At 41.7% G+C, this 21,710-nt stretch overlaps 1 protein-coding gene across 1 annotated transcript in view; it reads left to right on the top strand.

Annotated features, from left to right (window-relative positions):
* Nucleotides 1–21,710, top strand: part of MALRD1 (MAM and LDL receptor class A domain containing 1) — a 476,497-nt gene that overhangs the window by 133,935 nt on the left and 320,852 nt on the right. The window contains exons 14-16 of the mRNA XM_039526296.1: nucleotides 3,420–3,540; nucleotides 4,411–4,557; nucleotides 19,200–19,352. Coding sequence (XP_039382230.1) covers nucleotides 3,420–3,540; nucleotides 4,411–4,557; nucleotides 19,200–19,352 — 421 coding nt within the window. The remainder of the gene's footprint in view (nucleotides 1–3,419; nucleotides 3,541–4,410; nucleotides 4,558–19,199; nucleotides 19,353–21,710) is intronic.

The raw sequence follows: 21,710 nt of genomic DNA, 5'->3' as shown, positions 1-21,710 counted from the left end.
TTATAATGGTAGTTAAGCTCTGGAATAGGCTTCCAAGGGACATTGTGGAATCCCCATCACTGGAGGTTTTCAAGAACAGGTTGGACAAAGACCTGTCAGGACGGTCTAGTTTTACTTGTTGCTGCCTCATCACATGGGGCTGGAGTTGATGACTTCTCAAGGTCCCTTCCAGCCCTACATTTCTATAATTCTATGATTATACTAAAAAATTAGCAGCTAATGATGTTGGCTACAGGGAGGGTGAATGCAGCGTCCTGGACATTTCAGTCAGTAACAATCAATACTTGCAGCATTGATCTCCTGCCTTTTTTGCTCAGCTTCTCTCCTGAGAGATGGGGGAATCCATCTCCCTCTAGGTCATAAGTTGCTAAGTGTCAATGTTTGACTTTCAGATGATCTCATACCTGTATTTAACTAGGTGTAGAAAACAACTGTTGAATCACTCACCAACTAAAACGTAAAGCATTTAGCAAAGCCATCTTCCTGTTTTGGTCTTTACATTTTGTATGCCACCTTCATAATAAAAACTGTCAAACTATGGATTACAGCCAGGATCCTCAAACTTTTCCATAAGGAGATTGCTGCACAGATATCACAATTGATTAGTTGTTGAGCAACTTTCCACTCATTTCAGGTCAGTTGGACCACTTCACCTCCCAGTCATAATTGATAATGTGTCTGTGGCTACTATAGTAAAAATAGAAAAGTAGCACAGGGAAAGTGTTTGCACCTGTTCCTTTATTTGATGCTATTTAGCATGTGCAAATGAGGAGGAGAGTCAACAGCATGGGATCAGCAAGTGCTCCATGGTGCACGTGTAGTCCATAGAGCACAATTTGAGAACCTGGCCTACAGGTTTTTTTTCTATTTTAATGGAACCAGGGTCAGATCTCTAGGCCACTACAAAATTTTATGTTTCACCCATAGGATACATCCTCAGTGTTGATTCTGCAAATTGGTCATTAGCTCCCGCATTAAATATAATCCTTCATGTGGCACCGTAATATGGAAAATACATTAAGTTTCCCTCATGGAATTCTTTTCCATGGTGGGTGACGCAAACTGTTGACACTTTAGCAGAATCAAGGAATTTAATCAACCCAATTTCTGCTGTGCAGAATGCTGTTTGAACATCATTAGAGGTTAACAATGTGCTTATTTTATCAGATCAGTACCAAGAGGACAAAAGCAATAGCATTAAGCATTCCCAAATCAGCAATTATATATTGCACACTTCTTTAGTATGTCAGTAATGTTCTTATATTAGAATTAATTGTCTTCACATTTATAGGTTTTGTTTTTATCATTAGACATCTCATTAATATTGTTAGAAAAAATCTGTAATAATTTCACATGCTTCATTCCATATTGACATGGAAATTCTTGCCTCTTTTACTTTCTGAAAAGAGGCCATTCAGTGATACTATTGCTGAATAACATTAGAATCACTTCCTGCAATGAGTCTTTGGAGAATGTTGTAATGACCCCAAACTGAAAAGAGATCCTGTTTTGGAACCTACCTTATTTTGACAACTATTCTAGTAAAATCAAAGTAAATTATGGAACAGAGATATAGATAGGTCACATATAGAATACCTGATCAAACTGGCTTATAAAGGAGATCTCTAAAAATTTTATTTACCCACTTAGTGTATCTAAAGTAGTCAGCTGTCCTAGAAATATTGTGCCCATTCCTAAGAATACAGTATGGTACTAGAAATCACATCGCTGTGCCTGTCAAAGTCTGGGCCCAACATACATTACAGAAGTGTGGTCTTTAGGGACGTAGTATCAAATGTCATCATGAAAACTGCTCTACAGTGCTGCCTTATGCTATCATATCCTGAGGTAGGATCCACAGCAAGGCTCCATTGGTACTTCCTGAAATTCCAGTGCTACATCGGTTTAGAACATGGATTCCTCAGTTGAATAGTATCAGAGGGGTAGCCGTGTTAGTCTGGTTCTGTAGAAGCAGCAAAGAATCCTGTGGCACCTTATAGACTAACAGACGTTTTGCAGCATGAGCTTTCGTGGGTGAATACCCACTTCTTCGGATGCAAGACTTGCAAGACTTGCATCCGAAGAAGTGGGTATCCACCCATGAAAGCTCATGCTGCAAAACGTCTGTTAGTCTATAAGGTGCCACAGGATTCTTTGCTGCTTCAGCTGAATACTCTCCTTTCTGGATATGGTCAGAGACTGACATGTAGCAATTCCCACCAATAGGCACAAAGGGCCAGGCTGAGGGTTAAACACCCCCAGAGCCCTGACATGGGCACTCAGTTCTGACTACAAGAGTGGGACAAGGCAATCTCCCTTCAAGCACATGATGGGACATAATCATACTCCATCACAAGTCCCGCATGTCTTTTAGCACAGAATTTGCCTTCTGGAAGATATAGGGGCAGATCTTTTAGTAGATTTGCATCACTCCACCAGCATAAAGTCGCCATTAATCTGGTGAATCTGGCCATATGAAAATTCCTCCTGCATGTGGGCGGATCCTTGGGTTATATAGCACTGCATAGTAGCTCCTACACCACTCTTAACTGTGCAGGGGTGTGGCAAGAGTGTGCCAATGCCCCAGTGATTCCTGCCAGCTGGAATGGCCCCTTGTAAACTGTTTGCCTTTATTTTGGATCAGTCAATTGATCTGGGGTGCTCTGAAAAGTTTTCCTAAGGCATTTCATGGCTGGATGATCATGTGAACATGTCTTGTTTCATAAATGTGCCAGCCAGCCACCCCCCGTGATTATTTTTATCATCAAGAAAACTTTTTAAAATAATGCTAAGAAACAAAAACTATGTTCCACATCTGTGATATCCTGAATGACAGGGTGTAGTTCAGTGAATCAATATAGCTCTCCAGTGACTTTCAGGTATGAAATATGTTGGGGTTTTTTTTTACCATGCTAGCTGGCAGGGAGTTTGTGTGTTTAAAGGTATCTTTATATGCACACATTATACTGTATGTATTTCTTATATGGAAATGTCTTATTGATCTCAGCAGACATGGTATAAATGAACTCATGTCTCAATTAAATTGAGTTGTAAACCACCACATTTGGTTACCCTGAATAGCTCATTTAAAAAGGCATATAACTTAATGGTTCCACAAGGAAGACAGTACATTCAGGAAGTGATGATTATTATCGCTTAGGGTTGAAACAAGGTTGTTTAGGTTCCATAACTCTCTGTAAAAGTAGTTTATGTCTTTGAGAGTTTAGTTGTAAGTTTCTGCCTTGAATCTTACCATGCTAATCTCGACCATATGTTTCACTGGCTAATGGCGTTCTTCAAAATTGTGATGGTTGTAAATGGTATTTACTCTCCATACAGATACCGGGCATTATAAAGAAACAATATTTCCTTTTGTAATGTCAACTTTAATAAGGTTATTTATTTCTTTGTCATTATAGATCATTTTACAAGCCACTGTTCTATCAGAGAATGCCACTGTTGCTATAGATGACATCAGTATAACAACGGAATGTGGTATTGTGTATAAATCAATTTCAGATACCAGCCAAGAAAGCAAAGGCAAGTTAAATTAAAGCAAGCAAATTAAAAAAAAAATAGCTTGAAGGACAAAGTATGGTGTCAAGCTAACTTTCTTTTCTATACTTTGTTGTTCTTTCACAAAAAATATTCTTCTTGTTAATGTCATTTTGTGGTTTTCCCCTAACAAAAGAATTAAACAATGAAATAGCTAACTTGATTTTCAGATATTTTTAGCTTTTTATTGGCAACGAATTCCAGAATAATTTGAATTAGATATTACAGACGTGCAAATCATAAAATTCATACCTCAGAGTAATGTGGCCTTGTTAAAGTCAGAGTGTGAAAAACGATGCTACAAAAGTAGCTTTCAGCTGTATGGTTATACAGACACAGACTAAAAACAAGTGCTGTATATACTCGATCATAAACTGGTTCATTTATAAGCTGACCCCCCTAAGATGGAAAAGTAAAAATGGAAAAATGTATGACCCATTCATAAGCCGACCTTATAATTCAGGGGTCAGCAAACTTTGGCTGCCAGGCCATCAGGATAAGCCGCTGGGGGGCCGAGATGGTTTGTTTACCTTGAGCGTCCGCAGACACGGAGGTAAACCTAAGTAAACAAAGTGTCCCAGCGCGCCAGCTGCTTACCCTGACGGGCTGGGCCTTTTCTAGGCAAGTACATAATTTATCAGCACTATGGTGCACCCAATGCACTTAGGGATGTCATGGAAAATAATAATACACAAGTAGAAGGCTGCTGTCATCTAGAAAGGAGAATAACATTAACTGGATTTTTAGTTCACCAAAGATGGTGTGAAAAAGTCACTTTATATATAACTGATTCCATCTGTGTGCACTATTATATATGTAAATGGTGAAAAGAACATCTCTTTTTTTTTTTTAAAGGGGAAGCAAACTTTACAACCACTGAATCTTCATCCCTTTATTGCCCAGGGGGTTATTTACCCTGTGAAGATGGAGCCTGCATTTCATCTGACAAGTTTTGTGATTTCACACCTGACTGCTCAAATGGGGATGATGAAGCCAAATGCTGTAAGTGAAAACATATTGACTAGTAACTCATGCTGTAAGGGCATATATACATACTCACTGGGAGTATTCTGGCCACATTTCCATTACTTCATGAATGGTGTTATTTAATCAAGAGTAAAAACTCCAGAGATGCAGTGCTTTCAATATGAGTCTATATTGATGTCTCCTTTGTACTCTTTGTGCAGCTGCCCTGTTAAAGTTTAAAACAGAAAAGCTGTACACTGACTTATCAGCAGAATGGAGCTGTTTAAAAAAGTGTTTTATTTTACAACACCTATAATGTAAAGTACTAGATACAGTATTATGCTGGGCTCAGAAAATTATTACCATGGTAATCAAGGCCTGATTTTGAAAAAAAATGAGCACACACAATTGCACATGTCTAATTTTCACCTACAAATGCTACAATTGGATTTGTAAATCTAATATTTATGCATAGACATGGCCATTTAGAAGCATATACAGCTGCAGTTACTCAATTTGCACAAGCAATCATGGTTGCATATGTCCATATTAGCGTCCAGTTCCATGATGGCTGTGGGCATCTTACCATCACTGCAGCGTTTAGTCCCACCAATACCAAGTCCAACAACGCAGCTGGAGATATTTATAAACCAGAAACTCCAGTCAGTCTTTAATAAAACTCTGAGAAGTGATATCATTGTGATCCTGGGTGACTTTAATGCGTAATTAGGAAAGGCTAATGATGCCTGTGCAAGTATGCTCAGGAAGTTTGATATGGGCAGAAGAATAGGAATGAGCAGTGACTGCTGGAATTTGAGGGTGCCTATGACATGGTGATCAATGTCTTGCTCTTCGATCACCCTAAGTTTCACAAGCAGAACTGGTACAACCCAGATGGTTTCAGGAGGATTGATATTGATCATGCCCTCATTCACAATTATTGGCAGGCAACAGTTATGGTTGTATGAGTGCCCAGAGATGCTGAACTTGACATGACCATCAGCTTCTGCTAACAAAAGTGTGCCTCCAACTTCAAAGACCGTTGCCAGCTCAGTGGTGGAGCCTCAGCCCTTCAAACTTCATCCATAAATCAGGGAGCAGATGCTCACAGCAGTTGGAGCTAAGAAAAAAGTGAAGCTACAATTTGAGTCTTTAAAGACACCTTTCTTGAGAGCAAAAGCAAAGGCTTAATAAATTTGACTTCAGAATGTCATCCAGTCATTGTATAAGAAGACAGAATCGTCTGGTCAGCTCAGACAGCCAGTTGAGAACAGGCTGCTGCCAGGCACGGTCTCCACAACCTTTAAATCAACTTTGCAGCTGCAAGGGAAGGTGGAACCAGCTTATCCAGTAAAGAATTGGGATGACAGCATCCTCCAGAGTCTGCATGATCAGTTGCATCAAAGGGAAGATCATTTCAAGATACTCCACAATTGACTATTGTCTGTAGTCCATCTTCCACTTGAAGAAGAGGAAAAAGCTCTAGAAGATCCATCTTCCTTCAACCAAGAAGAGATCTGGATCATAGTCCATAAGCTGAAGTCTGGGAAATCACAAGGGATCTGTAATGTTACCCCCTGAATTGCTAAAGAAAGGTGAGAGTATTATTGTACCATGGCTACATAGGCTTTTGCAGACCATCTAGTGCACTGATATCATCCCTGATGACTGGAGGAAGGAGGTTATTCTGCCTGTGTTTATGATAGAGGTCCCTCTCTTCTTGGTCCCAGGGAAAGTATTTGCTTCCCTGTTAATAACTCAAATCAATTATTCACTTTGGAGTATATGCCAGGATATTTAGTGCAGCTATAGACCTGGTTGTTCCACTGTCGACCAGATCTTTACCTTGAGATAGCTTTTTGAGAAGATGACTGAATTTAATAAACTGTGAACATCACTTTTTATAGACTTCCACCAGACTTTCAGCTCAGTCCATTGAGCAAGTTTGTGGGATCTGATGAGGCATCTCAGTGTCCCTGGGAAGATAGTGTCACTGATAAAAGAGCTCTATAATGGGATGGAAAGCTGTGTTCGAGTCAATGGCACACGCAAAGGACAGTTTCCTTCCTCTACAGGAGTTCAGCTAGGCTGTGTTCTGTCACTATCATTGTTTAATATCAACTTAGATTGGTTGATGGATAAGCTTCAGGAGGCAGCTGTCGGTGGCATTGAGCTGAACATGATTCTGCTTCGAGATTTTGAATATGCCAGTGACATTGTCTTGTCTTAGTTTGCTGAATCACTTCAGCTGATGGACAATCTGGTCAGGCAAGTGTCCGAAATAGATTGCGGTCCGTTAAGCTTGGTATTGAGTGAGGAAAAACTGGCAGGACCAGAATAACAGTGAAAAGCCAAGTGGCTGCGTTTATTTGGGGGATAATTACAACTTGGACCGGGGGAGTAGTCAACTTTGGCTGGGATGGTATCAAAATTACAAACACACCCCAAAACACAGTAATAATACACTTTATACTGCTCACCACACCACACCAAATAGGCAGACACACCAATCACACAAGATGGGAACTAGGTTTGTCAGGGCGGTGCCCGGTGCAACACAGAAAAAGAGACCCACAGGCCACTGCCTCAACCGCCCTTGCTTTCACACTAAGGGTAAACCCAGAGTGTGGTGCGGCTGCAGTTGGGCAGATTCCACTCACACAGACCGCGGGGACAGGAACCCCTTGGTCAGCTAATCCCCAGGTGGAGACAGCTCCCAGATTCTTGCACTCCGGACAAAGACAGAGCAGTGATTCATACGCATAAAACAGTTTGCAGTTAACAATTCACTAACAACTGGAACAACTTTACAAGCTAGCTAAGCAATTGTGCAATTCTGAGCTCATTAATACAATCCTGATATCCTGAGTAGATACTTGGTACCGAGTTAGGGAGCGGAAAAATAAGAGGCTAGATAAGCTAACTGTCAGATATTAAAAAGCAAATACCGCACTCCAGGCGCAGCTGACCAGCAGAACAGACACCGGAAGCATGACGAGCTGACAGGGATCGGGTCCAAACGACAACGAATCCAAATGATACAACACGAGCGCGCTTTACCGGGAGGAGACCCTGGCCGAAAGGTTGATCAGGTCCTTCAGCTAACACGCGGATGCTCCACACAAATTTTGGGGGGAAACCTAGTTTTATTGAGAGGTCTCGCTCCCTCGTGTCAGTATCTGATTGGCTCCCTGGTCCCTCCTCCCTCTAGGCTTCGAGCTGTTGCCACCCCACGTTAGCAGGATTTGCACATGGCACACTGGAGTTGACAAGTAAACAAGCTTGACCCTTAGATGACTGGGTCCAAAAAGAGTGGGAAAGTGAGTCGCTGGGCAGGATTAACCTGACCTCCAGACGACCGACCCAAAAAACAGGTTGCCGGGCAGAATCAGGCCTTCACACACAGAACTAGCCTGACCTTTAGATGGCCCAGCAGGAGAGAGGAGAAAAAAAAGAAAAACAGGAGAACATACACAGCCAGTGTTGCTGGGCAGAATTGAGTCTCTGCCCTCTCCTATATACAAGAACCTAGTCCAAGATGGAGGCAGTCCTGTCCTTTTAACAGGACAAGATGGCCGTGGACCGACAATTGGCCATTCAAAGCCATAACTTCGTATCGGATTGCGACAGCAAGGAGCAGAAGTCATTGGTCTGCTTATTAATCTGGATGAAACTAAGTCCCTGGCCATTTCCATCAAACTGCCTCTCGCTCCAGATTACAATGAGCTCAGATATTAACCTGTCCAAATGGCCCATCGAGCAGGCGGTAGCTGTCAAATATTTCATCAGCATCATAGACTGTCCTGGAGGATGCTCAAAAGAAGTGGATGCTCGTAAAGTAACTGCTGCTGCCATTTTTCAGGCCCTTCAGTAGTCTCTGTGAGGATATCATGACATCAAACTTGCTACAAAGCCATGGATCTATAGAACTACAATTCTAGCAACTATGTTTTATGGAAATGAAAGTTGGTGCCAAGGAAGGCTGAAGAACCTGATTGACAGTTTTGATTCTTGTTGTCTCAGTAAACTGTTCCATATCAAGAGGCAGGACAAGATCAGAAATTAGGATATTCTAAGCCAAACTCAGCAACCTCTTCCATCAGCTCTGGTTCAGTTTCTCTTGGCTTTCTTGGTATGGATAGAAAAAAATGGAAGATCAATGAATTCTGAAGTGTATGTACCAAGGAATGCCACTACATGGCTGGTGATCACATGAGCACCAAAAGCGTTGATGGTGTGAAATGATTGCCAGTGGTGGACATATAATCAGACTATCTTAAGCACCTTGCTAGATTGATCTGGGGGCATTCAGTTTGCAAGGAGGTCACATACCTTTGGGATTTGCGATAATGATGAAATCTCTGTGTATGATGCCTTACTCATTGTGGTGTCTAGGCCAAGTGAGCTAGGATATTGTGCATATTATTTGAGATTATTTGAATTTGACACAGTTAACATGTCCTTGCTGAGAGATGTCATAAATGATTACACTATTGCACTGAATAGGTCAATTTGTTCATTGTTAATTGCAGTGTCAGTGCAAGTAACTAGAGAAATGTAATCTTGGTTTGCTCTGTGCAGTGTCTTAATGAAGCTCATAAATGGAATTGGGCCTGAACTTTACTGCCAGATCTGAATTCAGGATAAGAACAATCCCATATTTTAGAGGACCGGAATTCAGTGTTTGTATTCTCCCCATTAAGCAGAACTGGATAGGAACTGTGCTTTGAACCAAGATTCTGGGGCTGGATCCTGGGTTTTGTTTCTGGCCCAAAGCTACTCGCATTAGACTGCAATATTAAATTTCCTGTGCTGCCTATCAGAGAGCTCTCTGAACAGAATCTCATTCAAAACCCTCAATGAAACAAGCAGCTTTAGTACATGTTAAAAAACCACTAGATCTTAACATGAATAAAACCAGCATCTGCCATTATGCTAACTAGAAGCAAACGAAAGTATCCTAAACTCATTTCTTTTGGTGCCACTATCACTAAATAGGGCATAGGACAGAACCCTGGCCCTTGGTGGTGTATTTCTACTGAATAGGAGCAGAATTTCTCATTGTATATTCAGGGGCGGCTTTAGGAATTTGGCCGCCCCAAGCACAGCGGCATGCCGCAGGGGGCGAGCTGCCAGTCCCGCGGCTCCGGGGGACCTCTTCCTGGGAGAGTGGCAGGTGGCTCCGGCAGACCTTCCGCAGTCATGCCTGTGGGAGGTCCGCTGGTCCCGCGGCTCCAGTGGACCTCCCGCAGGCATGACTGCGGAAGGTCCGCCGGAGCCGCCTGCCGCCCTGCCGGCAAAATGCCGCCCCAAGCGTGCGCTTGGCGCGCTGGGGTCTGGAGCCAGCCCTGTGTATATTCCCTTGAAGATGATACTGGGAGAACTGCACCAGTCAGAGTATCACCTTCCCAGAGCACTTCTAAATGCTGAATAGTATTCAAGTGCCTCACAGTACTAAATAGAGTAATAGCTTTTTACAGTCATCTCATTTTATTCCGACCCTTGATCTTAAAGGGCTTTGGATTAAAAAGTAATCATTTTAAAGTACCTGTCATTATGCTTAATCTCCACTGTAGTCAAATGTCTAAACAGCAGATTTGCCAAGAGACACTGCTGTCTAAGGTGCTGATCCTGTAAACATGTAAGTAACATTAGTCTTATGAGTAATCCCATTGAATTTGCATGAGCAATGAACATGTATTGAGGTTCGAAGCATAAGGGCCTGATCCTTTTCCACTGAAATCAGTGGCAAAACTCCCTTTGACTTTGGCGGTGCAGGATCCAGCCCTTAGTGAGAGCAAATGCATGCTTTTTTTCTTAATCACATTTTCTTAAAAATATTTTTTTTCACTTCTTCAAACTATTTATTTGGAAGAGATTCCACCCCCCTCCCCACATCAACTACATATTATCCCTAATAATCCTCATGTCACATTCCAAGTATTTTGTATGCAGAACTTTATAAGGACTGACATTTGAAGATAAAAATGAGAAGGGGAAAGGATGGTCCTCTGATTAAAACACAAGGCAAGAAACAGACTGAAAATCTGAGCTCTGGTTCTAGCTCTGCCAAAGAACTCCCAAATGACCCCTGGCACGTTGCTTGACAACTTTATGCCTTAGTTTCCCTCCCTGCAAAATGGAAATAAGAATACTTACCTACCTTAGAAGGGTATTGTGAGGATAAATGCATTAATGTTTGTTCAGTGCTTTGAGGTCTTTGGGTGGAAGCACTATGTAATAGCCAAGTTTCGTTATATGTTTTATTGTTATACTGTGGCAACATTCAGGAATGAAAACATGCAATACATCTTAGTTCATTACCTGCATAACTTTTGTAATATACAGTATGTTTTTATAGAAATGTCTGTCACTATTCCAAAGATTAATTTCTCTCAGTGAAAAGAAATTTCTTTTTTCTTGTCAACTGTTGGAAATGGGTGACTTCCACCTTGATTGCATTGGCCTCGTTAGCACTACAAAAGTAATCAACTGTTGAGAGTAGGCCACTTCCACCTTAACTGAATTGGCCTCGTTAGCAGTGACCCCCCACTTGGTAAGGCAACTCCCATCTTTTCATGTGCTGTAATATATATACTGCTTACTGTATTTTTCACTCCATGCATCTGATGAAATGGGTTTTAGCCCATGATAGCTTATGCCCAAATAAATTATTAGTCTCTAAGGTGCCACAAGGACTCCTCATTGTTTTTGCTGATACAGACTAACACGGCTACCACTCTGAAACCTTCTGGACCAGAGGTTCTCAACTTTTTTTCGTTCTGAGGCCTCCCCAACATGCTATAAAAACTCCATGGTCCACCTGTGCCACAATAACTGATTTTCTGCATATAAAAAACAGGGCTGGTGTTACGGGTAGCAAGCAGGCAATTGCCTGGGGCCCATGCCACAGGGGCCCCCATGAAGCTACATTGCTCAGGCTTCAACCCCGGGTGATGGGGCTCAAGGCTTGGGCTTCCACCCATGTGGTGGGACTTTGGCTTTCTGCCCTGGGCCCCAGCGAGTCTAATGCTGGCCCTGCTTGGAGGCCCTCCTGAAACCTGCTTGAGGCCCCCTAGGAGGCCACAAACCCCTGTTCTAGACTCTTTAAGGTCTTTTTCCCCCGACTGGTTGCCCTGATTTTAAACTTTTTCACTCTCTCAAAACATTCTCAGTGTTTATTTCCTCTATATCTAACTTTCAAATGCTCTTTATACACATCTCAATCATATTTTGGTAATTTATTTTTCTTTTAATTAACATGACTGATTTTCCATAGATCTCCATGCAGCTGAAAATCTTTCAGCTTTGTTGCACTCTTCTGTAGTTTTTTCCCAAGTTGGATTAAAATATGTTATAAAATATTATGAGCTGAATGAATGGGGTTTTTTTGGTTTTTTTTGTTTGTTTGATGGCCAAACAAAAAAAAAATCTCAAAAAAGTCAGTTTTTGCTTTGTTCCCCCCCACACTCACACTTTTCAAGAACTATATAGCTAGTTAATATCTAGAAAAATAATTTCTAAACAAAAAGTTGGAAAGTGTTGCTTTTTTTTATCAATTCACCAACAAATAAAAAATAAATTCATTTTGAGTCAATCCAGAGTTGTATATTTTTGGCAAATAAACTATTTGTCTGAAAAAAATTGCCCAGGGCTATATAATATGTAATGAAAATAACAACAAAATACCATTAATTTAAATCTAAGAATATTTATCCCTGAAGCAGGGTGAGAATGTACAAGACTCTCATGCAAAACTATGCAGACAACTGATTTTTTTGTTTTGTTTGATGGCTGAACTGAAAATTTGGGGAAAAAATTGTTTCGGGTTGACACAAAATTAAATTTTTTAGATTCCTTTGTGAACTCAAAAAATCAGGAGAGAAAATTGTGAGACATTGTCTTCAATCTAAAACAAATGTTTCCATTTTGAGGTTTTAAACCTTTTTTTTTAGTATAACTGAAGTAAAATTTGAAATTAAAGGTCATTTTGAATTTTAAAAAAATCAAAAAGTTTTGTTTTTATAAATGCCAATTTTGAAAAATTTTCAACCAGAACAGATTTCATGAATTTGTGTCAAATTTGCCAATGTTTCATCTGATGTGACTACATTTTTTCTTCCAAAATAATTTGCCTAGCATTACTTGTGTGGACATTAAAATTCTTACAAAATACAACCTTCTGCCATCATACTGTATTATTTATTTGTGTTGTGATAGCATCTAGAGGTCTCCATTTAGAATCCTCACCAAGTAGTATATTTAGAAAAGTGATCTATCACATTTATGTGTGTCTTCTGTAATACCAGTATATGCTGTCAGTGCCAAAACCTGCATTGTACATTTTGGAAGAAATCTAAAAACTTTCTTTTCCAATCTAATGACGATGATGGCCTAATTGATAAGACATGAGATTGAGATCAGGAGACCTCAGTTCTATTATTGACCTGATGTGTGACCTTGGGCAAGTCATTTCACTTCTGTGTGTCCCACCTTTTATCTGTTTTGTCTATTTATACTATAAGATCTCTGGGCAGGGACTGTCTCTTGCTGTGTGTTTGTATGACAGCAATTTGGTCTCAGGTCTCGCAGTGTTTGTTGTTTTTCTTAAATCCCAGCTGTCAGAGTTATTCTATTATGTGAAAGCAGCAAAGAGTCCTGTGGCACCTTATAGACTAACAGACATATTGGAGCATGAGATTTCGTGGGTGAATACCCACTTCGTTGAATCTTTGTTTACATTTAAACAAAAACTAAAAAATGTCTAGCCTCGTGTTTGCAGAGAAACACCTGAAAACGTGAACGAGAAAAGCTAAAAAAAAACGAACCAAAGCAAAAAACAAACAAACCCAGAAGGCAAAGAGCCCCACATTTATTTTTTTAAAAATCACATTATTTTTATGCCCAATTCATAAGTTTTTAGTTCTCAGGTCTGTTGATATTGAAATATTGAATAGCTGCTCAGTAAATGAGCACCATCTATGCTATGCATTCAATGAGGTGGGGTCTTGTGGAAAAAATAGAATATGATCATGTAATTAACACGTTAATTAATCTGTATCACAATACATACAGACAAGACATACAGGAAAAGGGAATATTTACCTAGTATATTTAGCCTGTTACAGTGTAAAGTCAGAATTGCATCTCTAGATGGCAGTGGTAGTTTTACAAATTCTTTTTCTCTTCTGATTTTGCCTGTCTTGAATGAGACATTTTTCCTTCATTAAACAAGGCAAATATACCTATGTGCTGTGCCTACCAAACTGTCATGTCTGTCTATTCTTAAAATAAGCCTGTCATGCTGGCTGGAGTGGATTACCACTGTGAGGTAATCTCACAGTCAGGGCAGACTGTCAGAAAACAGGGCAGACTCCCCAAACTGGTGGTGTGTTCTACAATTAGATTTCACCAAGCCAGTAACAAATGTGAAGTCCTGTATCGCTATACCAGTCTTACCATGGAGTTAGACAGTCCCCTTCAACTCTCAAGCCTATCTTGCCACTCAGACAATCTGAACTTTGTGATAATGGTCACTTAAACCAAAAACCACACTACATCAGGTTTCTCCCAGTCCCAAGAGATCAGTCACTTGCCCCAGATCAATTTGTACTCCAGATCACACACCAAAGACAGCGCTGGCAGCCATTTCTGTAGTAAACTAACCAAAAGTTTACTAGCTAAGAAAAAGAATAAGAGTTATTGAGAGGTGAAAGCTTGTAAAATATATGTATAGGTGAATCACAGTTTGTAACTCCAAATGGTGGCTGTGATGTAATAAACTGCCAATTTCCTAAAAATCTTTCAGGGCTACCCAGAATAATTCTGGGGGGATTTCTGTCTTCTCATTCAATTATTCTGCCCTGTTAGAATCCAAACAGTCCAGAAATAAAGCATCTCTCTTTGAATCCATATTTAGATCTTTTCAGAGAAGACAAGCTGACAGTCTCTCTATCCACTTGGGCTTTTCCTTTGATGATGATGATGATTATGATGGGCAAGGAATGCACTTTGCACCTCTGACCTCAGGTCATCACCAGGATGGACATTTGCTTTGGAATTAGCACCTTTTCCGAAAAGTCCTTCATTAGCATTCCCCAAGGCTTCTTTGATGTCTGATGAGTTATTTAGTTACAGAGGTATAGGCAGTGTAAATGTTTACTATTACATTATAACAGGAACAGGTGAATGAAAACAATGCATGTAACATCCCATTCGTTTTATGAAGTTTAAACACCCAAAACACTAATTGCTTTGATCTATACTAATACACAAGTGAATTGACCTGAATACACTTTGACATTACCTGGTCTGCTGCTGTCACAAAGCCCACATGATTGAAATCACAGCTAGTTCTATTACATAACTGTTGTAACAGATTTTGTAACACATTCCACTGACTGGTGGAATGGGAAGCAAAAGAAAAAGTGTTGCCTGGCAGTTAAGAGCACTCATTGGGATGTGGGAGACCAAGGTTCAAGTTCCTGCTCTGAATCAGGCAGAATAGAGAGTTGAATCTATATCTTTCACTGCCCAGCTGATTGTTCTAACCTCCAGTCTATTACTTATTCCGAAGTAGGGTTCTTTCCCAACAAAAAAAATCACTGCATCAAAACATTCCTATCCAACTCTATTTCCAGCTTCTATGCCAGGACAATCCAGAAGACTTCCCTCTTATCTTTAGTATCTTATTTTTCCTTTTTCTACTTCTGTCTTTTTGTTTTTATTCACTTGGAGACATAACAACCTTCTTATTCTTTAACTTTAGGATGCAAAAGTGCAGTTGTATGCGTGCGTGCATTTGAGCATCAGTGAAGTCCATACAAGGAAGGTGCCAGAAAAAAGGTCCTCCAGTTTAAACCACCCTAACAATAATCTTATAAAATACTCAGTAAAATGGGTTCTGTATTTTGTGTTTGAGTCCTAGGAAACTGAAAGCTCTCAGCTGTAAACTGCCAAACAAGAGTCACCAAACTTCCACTTATCAGTGTTCTCTTAAAATCTGGATTGTAATCATCTGAGGGGGAGAGGAGGGAGAAAGGGTGAGCCACCACACTAGAATTGAAATCTAATGAGGAAACTTTAAAATTGGCTTTGAGGTTGTAGTTAAACATGAGATAATTTGATTTCAATATCAAAATATTTAACCAGCTCCAGGTTACGGATTTGATTGACATGGATAAAACTCTATAGTTGAGGTTTGTAACCAACCAGATAGGTACTTTCTCAGATTCATTTTTAGAATTTATATGGATTAATTATTGGTTATATTGATTTGATTACTTTACTAAGTGGATGATTTAATTCCAGTGCAACACTGTTGCTAACCTGTTAATTTGTTTTTGATTTGATAGTTGCAATGCTTTACTTTTCATTTAGTATTACCAACAGTAGGTTAGCTGAGGTGATTTTTTTCTTTATCTTTATTTAATATTTTAAATAATTTACAAAACTGATACTGAGTCACATTTCATTCAATAAACATCGTGGGTCCAGAACCTTGGAGAACCTGGTTAGGTACCAGCTGGTCAACCTAAAAGGCCACAGGATGGCATTATCATTAGTAGTAGTAGTACTGTAGTGCCTAGGAGTCCTGGTAATAAACCAGGAGCCCATTATGCTAGGTGCATACATATACGGTTCCTGCGTCAAGGAGTTTACAATCTAAGTATGCAAAAAGAAACAACAGATGGATCCAGACTGAGGAGTACAAGTAAACAATGAGAGAATAGTGGTCAGCCTGATAGGCAGCTGTCTCTGCATACCAACAGCCTAACCTTTGTTTTCTTTACCTAAATTACAACTTCAGATTACCAAACTAATTTGGACCTTTAAAGGTTTGTTTTGAGTTTTAGCTGAAAGTTTGAGTCAGTTCTTATTCTGTCTAAGTATATTCGTGCATTCCTAAACTGAATGCATGGTCTACTGCAGGGGTTCTCAAACTGGGGGTTGGGGATTGCAAGGTTATTACATGGGGGGTCGCGAGCTGTCAACCTCCACCTCAAGCCCCGCTTTGCCTCCAGTATTTATAATGGTGTTAAATATATTTAAAAGTGTTTTTAATTTATAACGGGGGTCGCACTCAGAGGCCTGCTGTGTGAAAGGGGTCACCAGTAAAAAAAAAGTTTGAGAGCCACTGGTCGCTCCCGGTGGGAGCAAAAACTAAAGGAGAAATAGTTTTCCTTGCCTATCTGTAGCTTCGTCTCTAATTATGTTCCTTCAATGCACCTACAGTCAACTCCACCAAATCCTGACTCCTTATAGATTTGCAAAATATTATTTGTTGTCGTGTCATTTTTCATCAAGATTTTCTTAATCATTCTCTTCTTTGTCATCTATGCTATACCTGCTTTTGGCATCAACAACACTGTTGATTTATATACCCCATATGAACTTATATTTTCCTTGATCGCATCCTGAATTTCCTTGTTGTTTTTCATTTCTAGGGTATTTATTTTAGTGGTGTCAAGTATCAGAGGGGTAGCCGTGTTAGTTTGGTTCTGTAAAAGCAGCAAAGAATCCTGTGGCACCTTATAGACTAACAGACGTTTTGCAGCATGAGCTTTCGTGGGTGAATACCCACTTCTTGCATCCGAAGAAGTGGGTATTCACCCACGAAAGCTCATGCTACAAAACGTCTGTTAGTCTATAAGGTGCCACAGGATTCTTTGCTATTTTAGTGGTATTCATCATGAAATATTTTATCTAATACGCTCTACTTAATAGCCCCAAAATTAGCTCTTCACCCCCGATGGCCAAATGATACATAAGCCTTTAAAATATGTGTCAAAGATTCTAATCAATCTCTTATGGAAATACCATATACAGTCAATAATTCTTCATTATTAAAAATAAAAATGGTACTTAAAACATATGATAAAGCTTGAAAATGATGGACAACATAAAACAGTGCAGAAAAAAGATAGAAATAACATTAGGTTAATTTATTTAGGATATCTGAAGTTTTCTATACCCTCAGTGTTCAGGATTCAGCATTTTAATGCCCATAAATGATTGTTTATTGCTGTAAATTAACAACACCTTTTCCAAGGCACTTGGATAAATTTGAGTTTAAAATGTACATTAACTTCTGTGTTGTGATCAGATGCAATTGAGTTTTATAGCCAGAAAGTGTGCTACTTGCTGAAGTTTCAGGTATTCTTTGAGGAGAATGTGAGTGATGCTTATGTTACCATGGCTGTCCACAGTTTTATTAAATCCAGTTTATATGAATAAATAATAAATCTCTGTATAAAATAACTACTTGAACGATTCTCTTTTAAACTCTCTTTTATAAAAAGAATGTATATATTGCAGGAATAAAATACCATTAAATTTGAGCAATTATATTTAAGAGAGTGGAGTCTGTTATTTTCTCATTTTTTGGTGTCACATATTTGTCAAGATTTCAGTAATTTGCCTCAACACTTCTCATTTATCCTGTCATCTTTTCACTTGCTTGAATATTTAGATATACTTCATTTAGCATTACACACATTTTCTTAAATTTTTACTTTTCCTTTAAATTAACCCCTCTGTCTTATCATTTTGGGGATGCAGTGAATGTATTTTCACACTTAACGCGGGGGGGCCAGGCTGGGGATGTCGTGGGTGCTGGGGAGGGTGGCCTGGGACCCCACTGGTGCTGGGGGGGAGGCAGTCAGCAGCATACAGCCTGGACTCCCCACTGGTGCTGGAGGGGGAGCGAGTGGTGGTGTGGCCCGGGACCCCTGCTGGGGCTGGTGCCGGGGTACAGGCAGTGGCACGCGGCTTGGGACTCATGCTGGGGGGTGGGGCAGTCAGCAGCACATGGCCCGGGCCCCCCATTGGTGCTGGGGGAGTGCGGGCAGCAGGCTCCCTACCTGGCTCCAATCAGCATGTCTCTTCAGTTCCTAGGAGGAGGGGCGGCCAGGGTGGCTCTGTGTGCTGCTCCCGCCACAAGTGCCGCCTCTGCACTTGGATGGAAACCGCAGTCAATGGGAGATGTGAGCGTGGCACCTATGGGGGCAGGCAGTGCACGGAGCCCCCTGGCCACTCTGCCTAGGAGCTGCAGAGACATGCCGGTGGGAGCCAGGGAGCGCACCCCACCCCCGGGTAAGCCCTTGAGCCAGCACTGGCTGCTGCAGAAGTTACAGAGATCATGGGAAGACTCAGAATCCGTGACCTCCGTGACTAAATCTCAGCCTTACCTATGATGCTTGATAATGATAAGGTAGATCTTACTACTAATCGAAGTATTGAGTGGGATTTGGAAGATATGGGTTCAATTCCTGTTTCTGACATAGACTTTCTGTGAGATCTTGAATCTCTTCATGCCTCAGTTCCCAATCTATAAAAAGAGGATAATAATATTACTTCCACTTTTTGCCTCTCTTGTTTATTTAGACTACAAATCGTACAATGTGCATGCTCATGTGCACAGTGCCTGGGCCAGTGAAGGCCTGAGCCTTGCTGATGACTATGTGCTACTGTAATTGAAATAAATATAAATTCACCTACTCTCATACCCTGTAACCCACCTGTCTTTTTCCTGGACACCTGCCTGGCACATTGTAGAAATGTTTTGGTTTTGAGCCTTGTTCTTTTACTTACATTTTGGAAAGTTTTTCCACAGTCTAATTAGGTGGTGGTGGTGGTGTTCAGAGCTACAAAGTGACTTATCTCTTTCAATATTTCAGCTGCTAAATGTGACTTTGAAACAGACAGCTGTGGCTGGTTTGAGACTGTTAGTGCAGATGGATTTGACTGGGTAAGAAGCTCCAGAAGTGCACTTCCATCTGCTTTTCAAAAACAAGCCCCACCAGAGGATCATACCTGTAACAAATCCGAAGGTAAGACATAAACAGGTCCTTGATGCAGATACACATACACTGAACTGCCTGCCATTAAATTGGGGCAATAACCCCTGCTGAAATCTTCTGTATTACCGTGTGCCCCTTCGCCCCTGTCACCATCAGTCAGGGTGTAACTCTTAATTATTTCAGCATTCACTGGCACACCTACAGGCTTGTAGCTCCAATTACTGGCAGCTAGTTTTACGGCCCCTCCACTGTCTATCTATTGCTGACGGGAGCCTTGGCCAACCTTATCTCTAGGGCCACTCCGGGGTTACTTACTTCCCAGGGTCCATAGTGGCTTCTACCTCGGGGGTTCTAACCCCAAACCTATGACGGACGCGAAACAACCTTCACAACACAGGCACGGCGTTGACAAGGAGTGCACCCCTGAGGTGTACAATCTTGTTAAGGTTGAAGCTTCCTTCCAGAGGAAACTGCAGTTTTGGATCATCTCTGGCATACCAATTCCACTTCTTTAAGTATTTAACAGTCGACTGATCATAATTCAAATACCTATATGCAGCAGGCGTGCTTTTGGGTGGGACCGGCGGGTCTTTTGACCCTCGGTTCCCCATACTCACTCCAGCTCGGTTTCACGCAAGCCAATCACACAAGGAATGCTTGTTAGGATTGCCACGGTTCTAACACCAATGGCTTAACCAGGCCTGCCCATGGCAGGAACACAAGGGGTAGGTCCCAAGGGAAATACTGCCTCCTCTGCCGAACCTACAGGGTAAGTGGGTAAGGTAGGGCGGGCTAAACGGAAAAGCCCGTGGTCCCCGCACGTCTCTCTTCAGCCCTGGGCACCAGCCTTCAAGCCAGTGGTGCTCAGTAGCTTCTGAGCTTACGGTACAGCTTCCTGGGGCTTCCCTCCTCTCCGAGGAAGGAAGGGAGCTTTTGGCTCCGAGGGGGGGGGGCAAAAGGGACTCTGCGGCCTTTTGTAAGGCAGTGCTCAAGGAGCGGTCACAGGGTCATGGGGACGTGGAAGGGAAGGGTAATGGGACGGGGAATACACAAGTACCTCGACTGGTTAGCCACTCACCAAGGCCTGCCAGTCGGGGAAACCTTTACAATCTCTCTTCAAGCAAGGTTGTGGGGCTTGCTTTCAAGACACTCCCGGTCACGAGCTTTCGCTTCGCAGGAGGCTTGGGCGTCTTCCCACAACCAGCAATCACACCGGCCGCACGGCCTTCACACATACAGGCACGTTTCCTGGCACAGCCGCCAGGGCGAAACAGTCCCCTGGTCCCTCCCAACCTAGTGGCTCCGGGACCCTGAACCCCCAACTAGGGGATCAGTCTACCTCCGGACCTAAGGAGCGCAGTCGGTCCGAGGTGTGGGGCTGCCGGCACAACCTGAGACTGAGACTAGAACTCAGCCTAACCTGAAACTGAGGCTGAAACTCAGCCTAACCTCAGACCTAAGACAAACAGACAAACGGACAACTACTGAGGCCTGAATAAGGGCGTCAAGCGTGCCTGACAATCACAAGGGTCCAGATCCAGCTCGTGACTTACCCCAGCCGGAGCCTACGGACCAGTCCTCTCCCAAACCCCTGCAGCAGAGATTTCAAAAGGTCTCTTACCTCTCAGATGGGCCCAGGGGTTGGAAGGGAACTGCCCGCGGTCTTCCGATCCAGGGATGTCATCTGTGGATCCCGGATGAGCCCCCAAATTGTTGTGGAAAATTGACCACATGGTTGATTTTGGATCAGGCAGCCCGAGGCACCTTTATTAGAGTACGAGTATGCATACAAGAAGGGTCAGCATGGCCCCACGCAAGGGGATAACTGGCCCCGTCTTTAACAGATTTCACCAAGCTTATAAAGGCTAAAACTGCAAATTAACACTTACTTAGATTCCCTTATTTGGGATTATCAATGGCAAATTAAGCAAGCTAGCTCAGTACTTTTCCATATTTGGTTTTTCCTGTTATTGTTCTTTGGCAGTTTTCGTTGGTAGTCTCCCTGCCTTTGGACCCCTGCTTGCGGTTACTTCTGCAAAAGCTCTTGCTAGACTCTGCATATTACAGCTGGGCATCTTAGGGCCGCTTGGTTCCTCTTTTTTGCTTTACTTCCTGGTGCCCTTTATACAGACAAATACATTTTGCAGAAGTATTAAACCCATTGCTCATATATGCTAGTAGGGCAAGGGGTTAAGGCCTACAAATTATGCCAAGCAGCAACGGGGGGTGGGGGTTAAGGTACGCTCAAAATTCTGGGCCTATAAGCGGGGTGGGGGATATTTTCCCTATCATACACATACACTGAACTGCCTGCTATTAAATCAGGTGCAATAACCCCAGCTGAAATCTTCTGTATTACACTGGCTCTGTGTATGAAAAGTTCTTTTC

This window comes from Mauremys reevesii, linkage group 2 (assembly GCF_016161935.1).
Source record: "Mauremys reevesii isolate NIE-2019 linkage group 2, ASM1616193v1, whole genome shotgun sequence".
Classification (NCBI taxonomy): Eukaryota; Metazoa; Chordata; order Testudines; family Geoemydidae; genus Mauremys; species Mauremys reevesii.
This window is presented reverse-complemented; position numbering and strand designations above follow the sequence as displayed.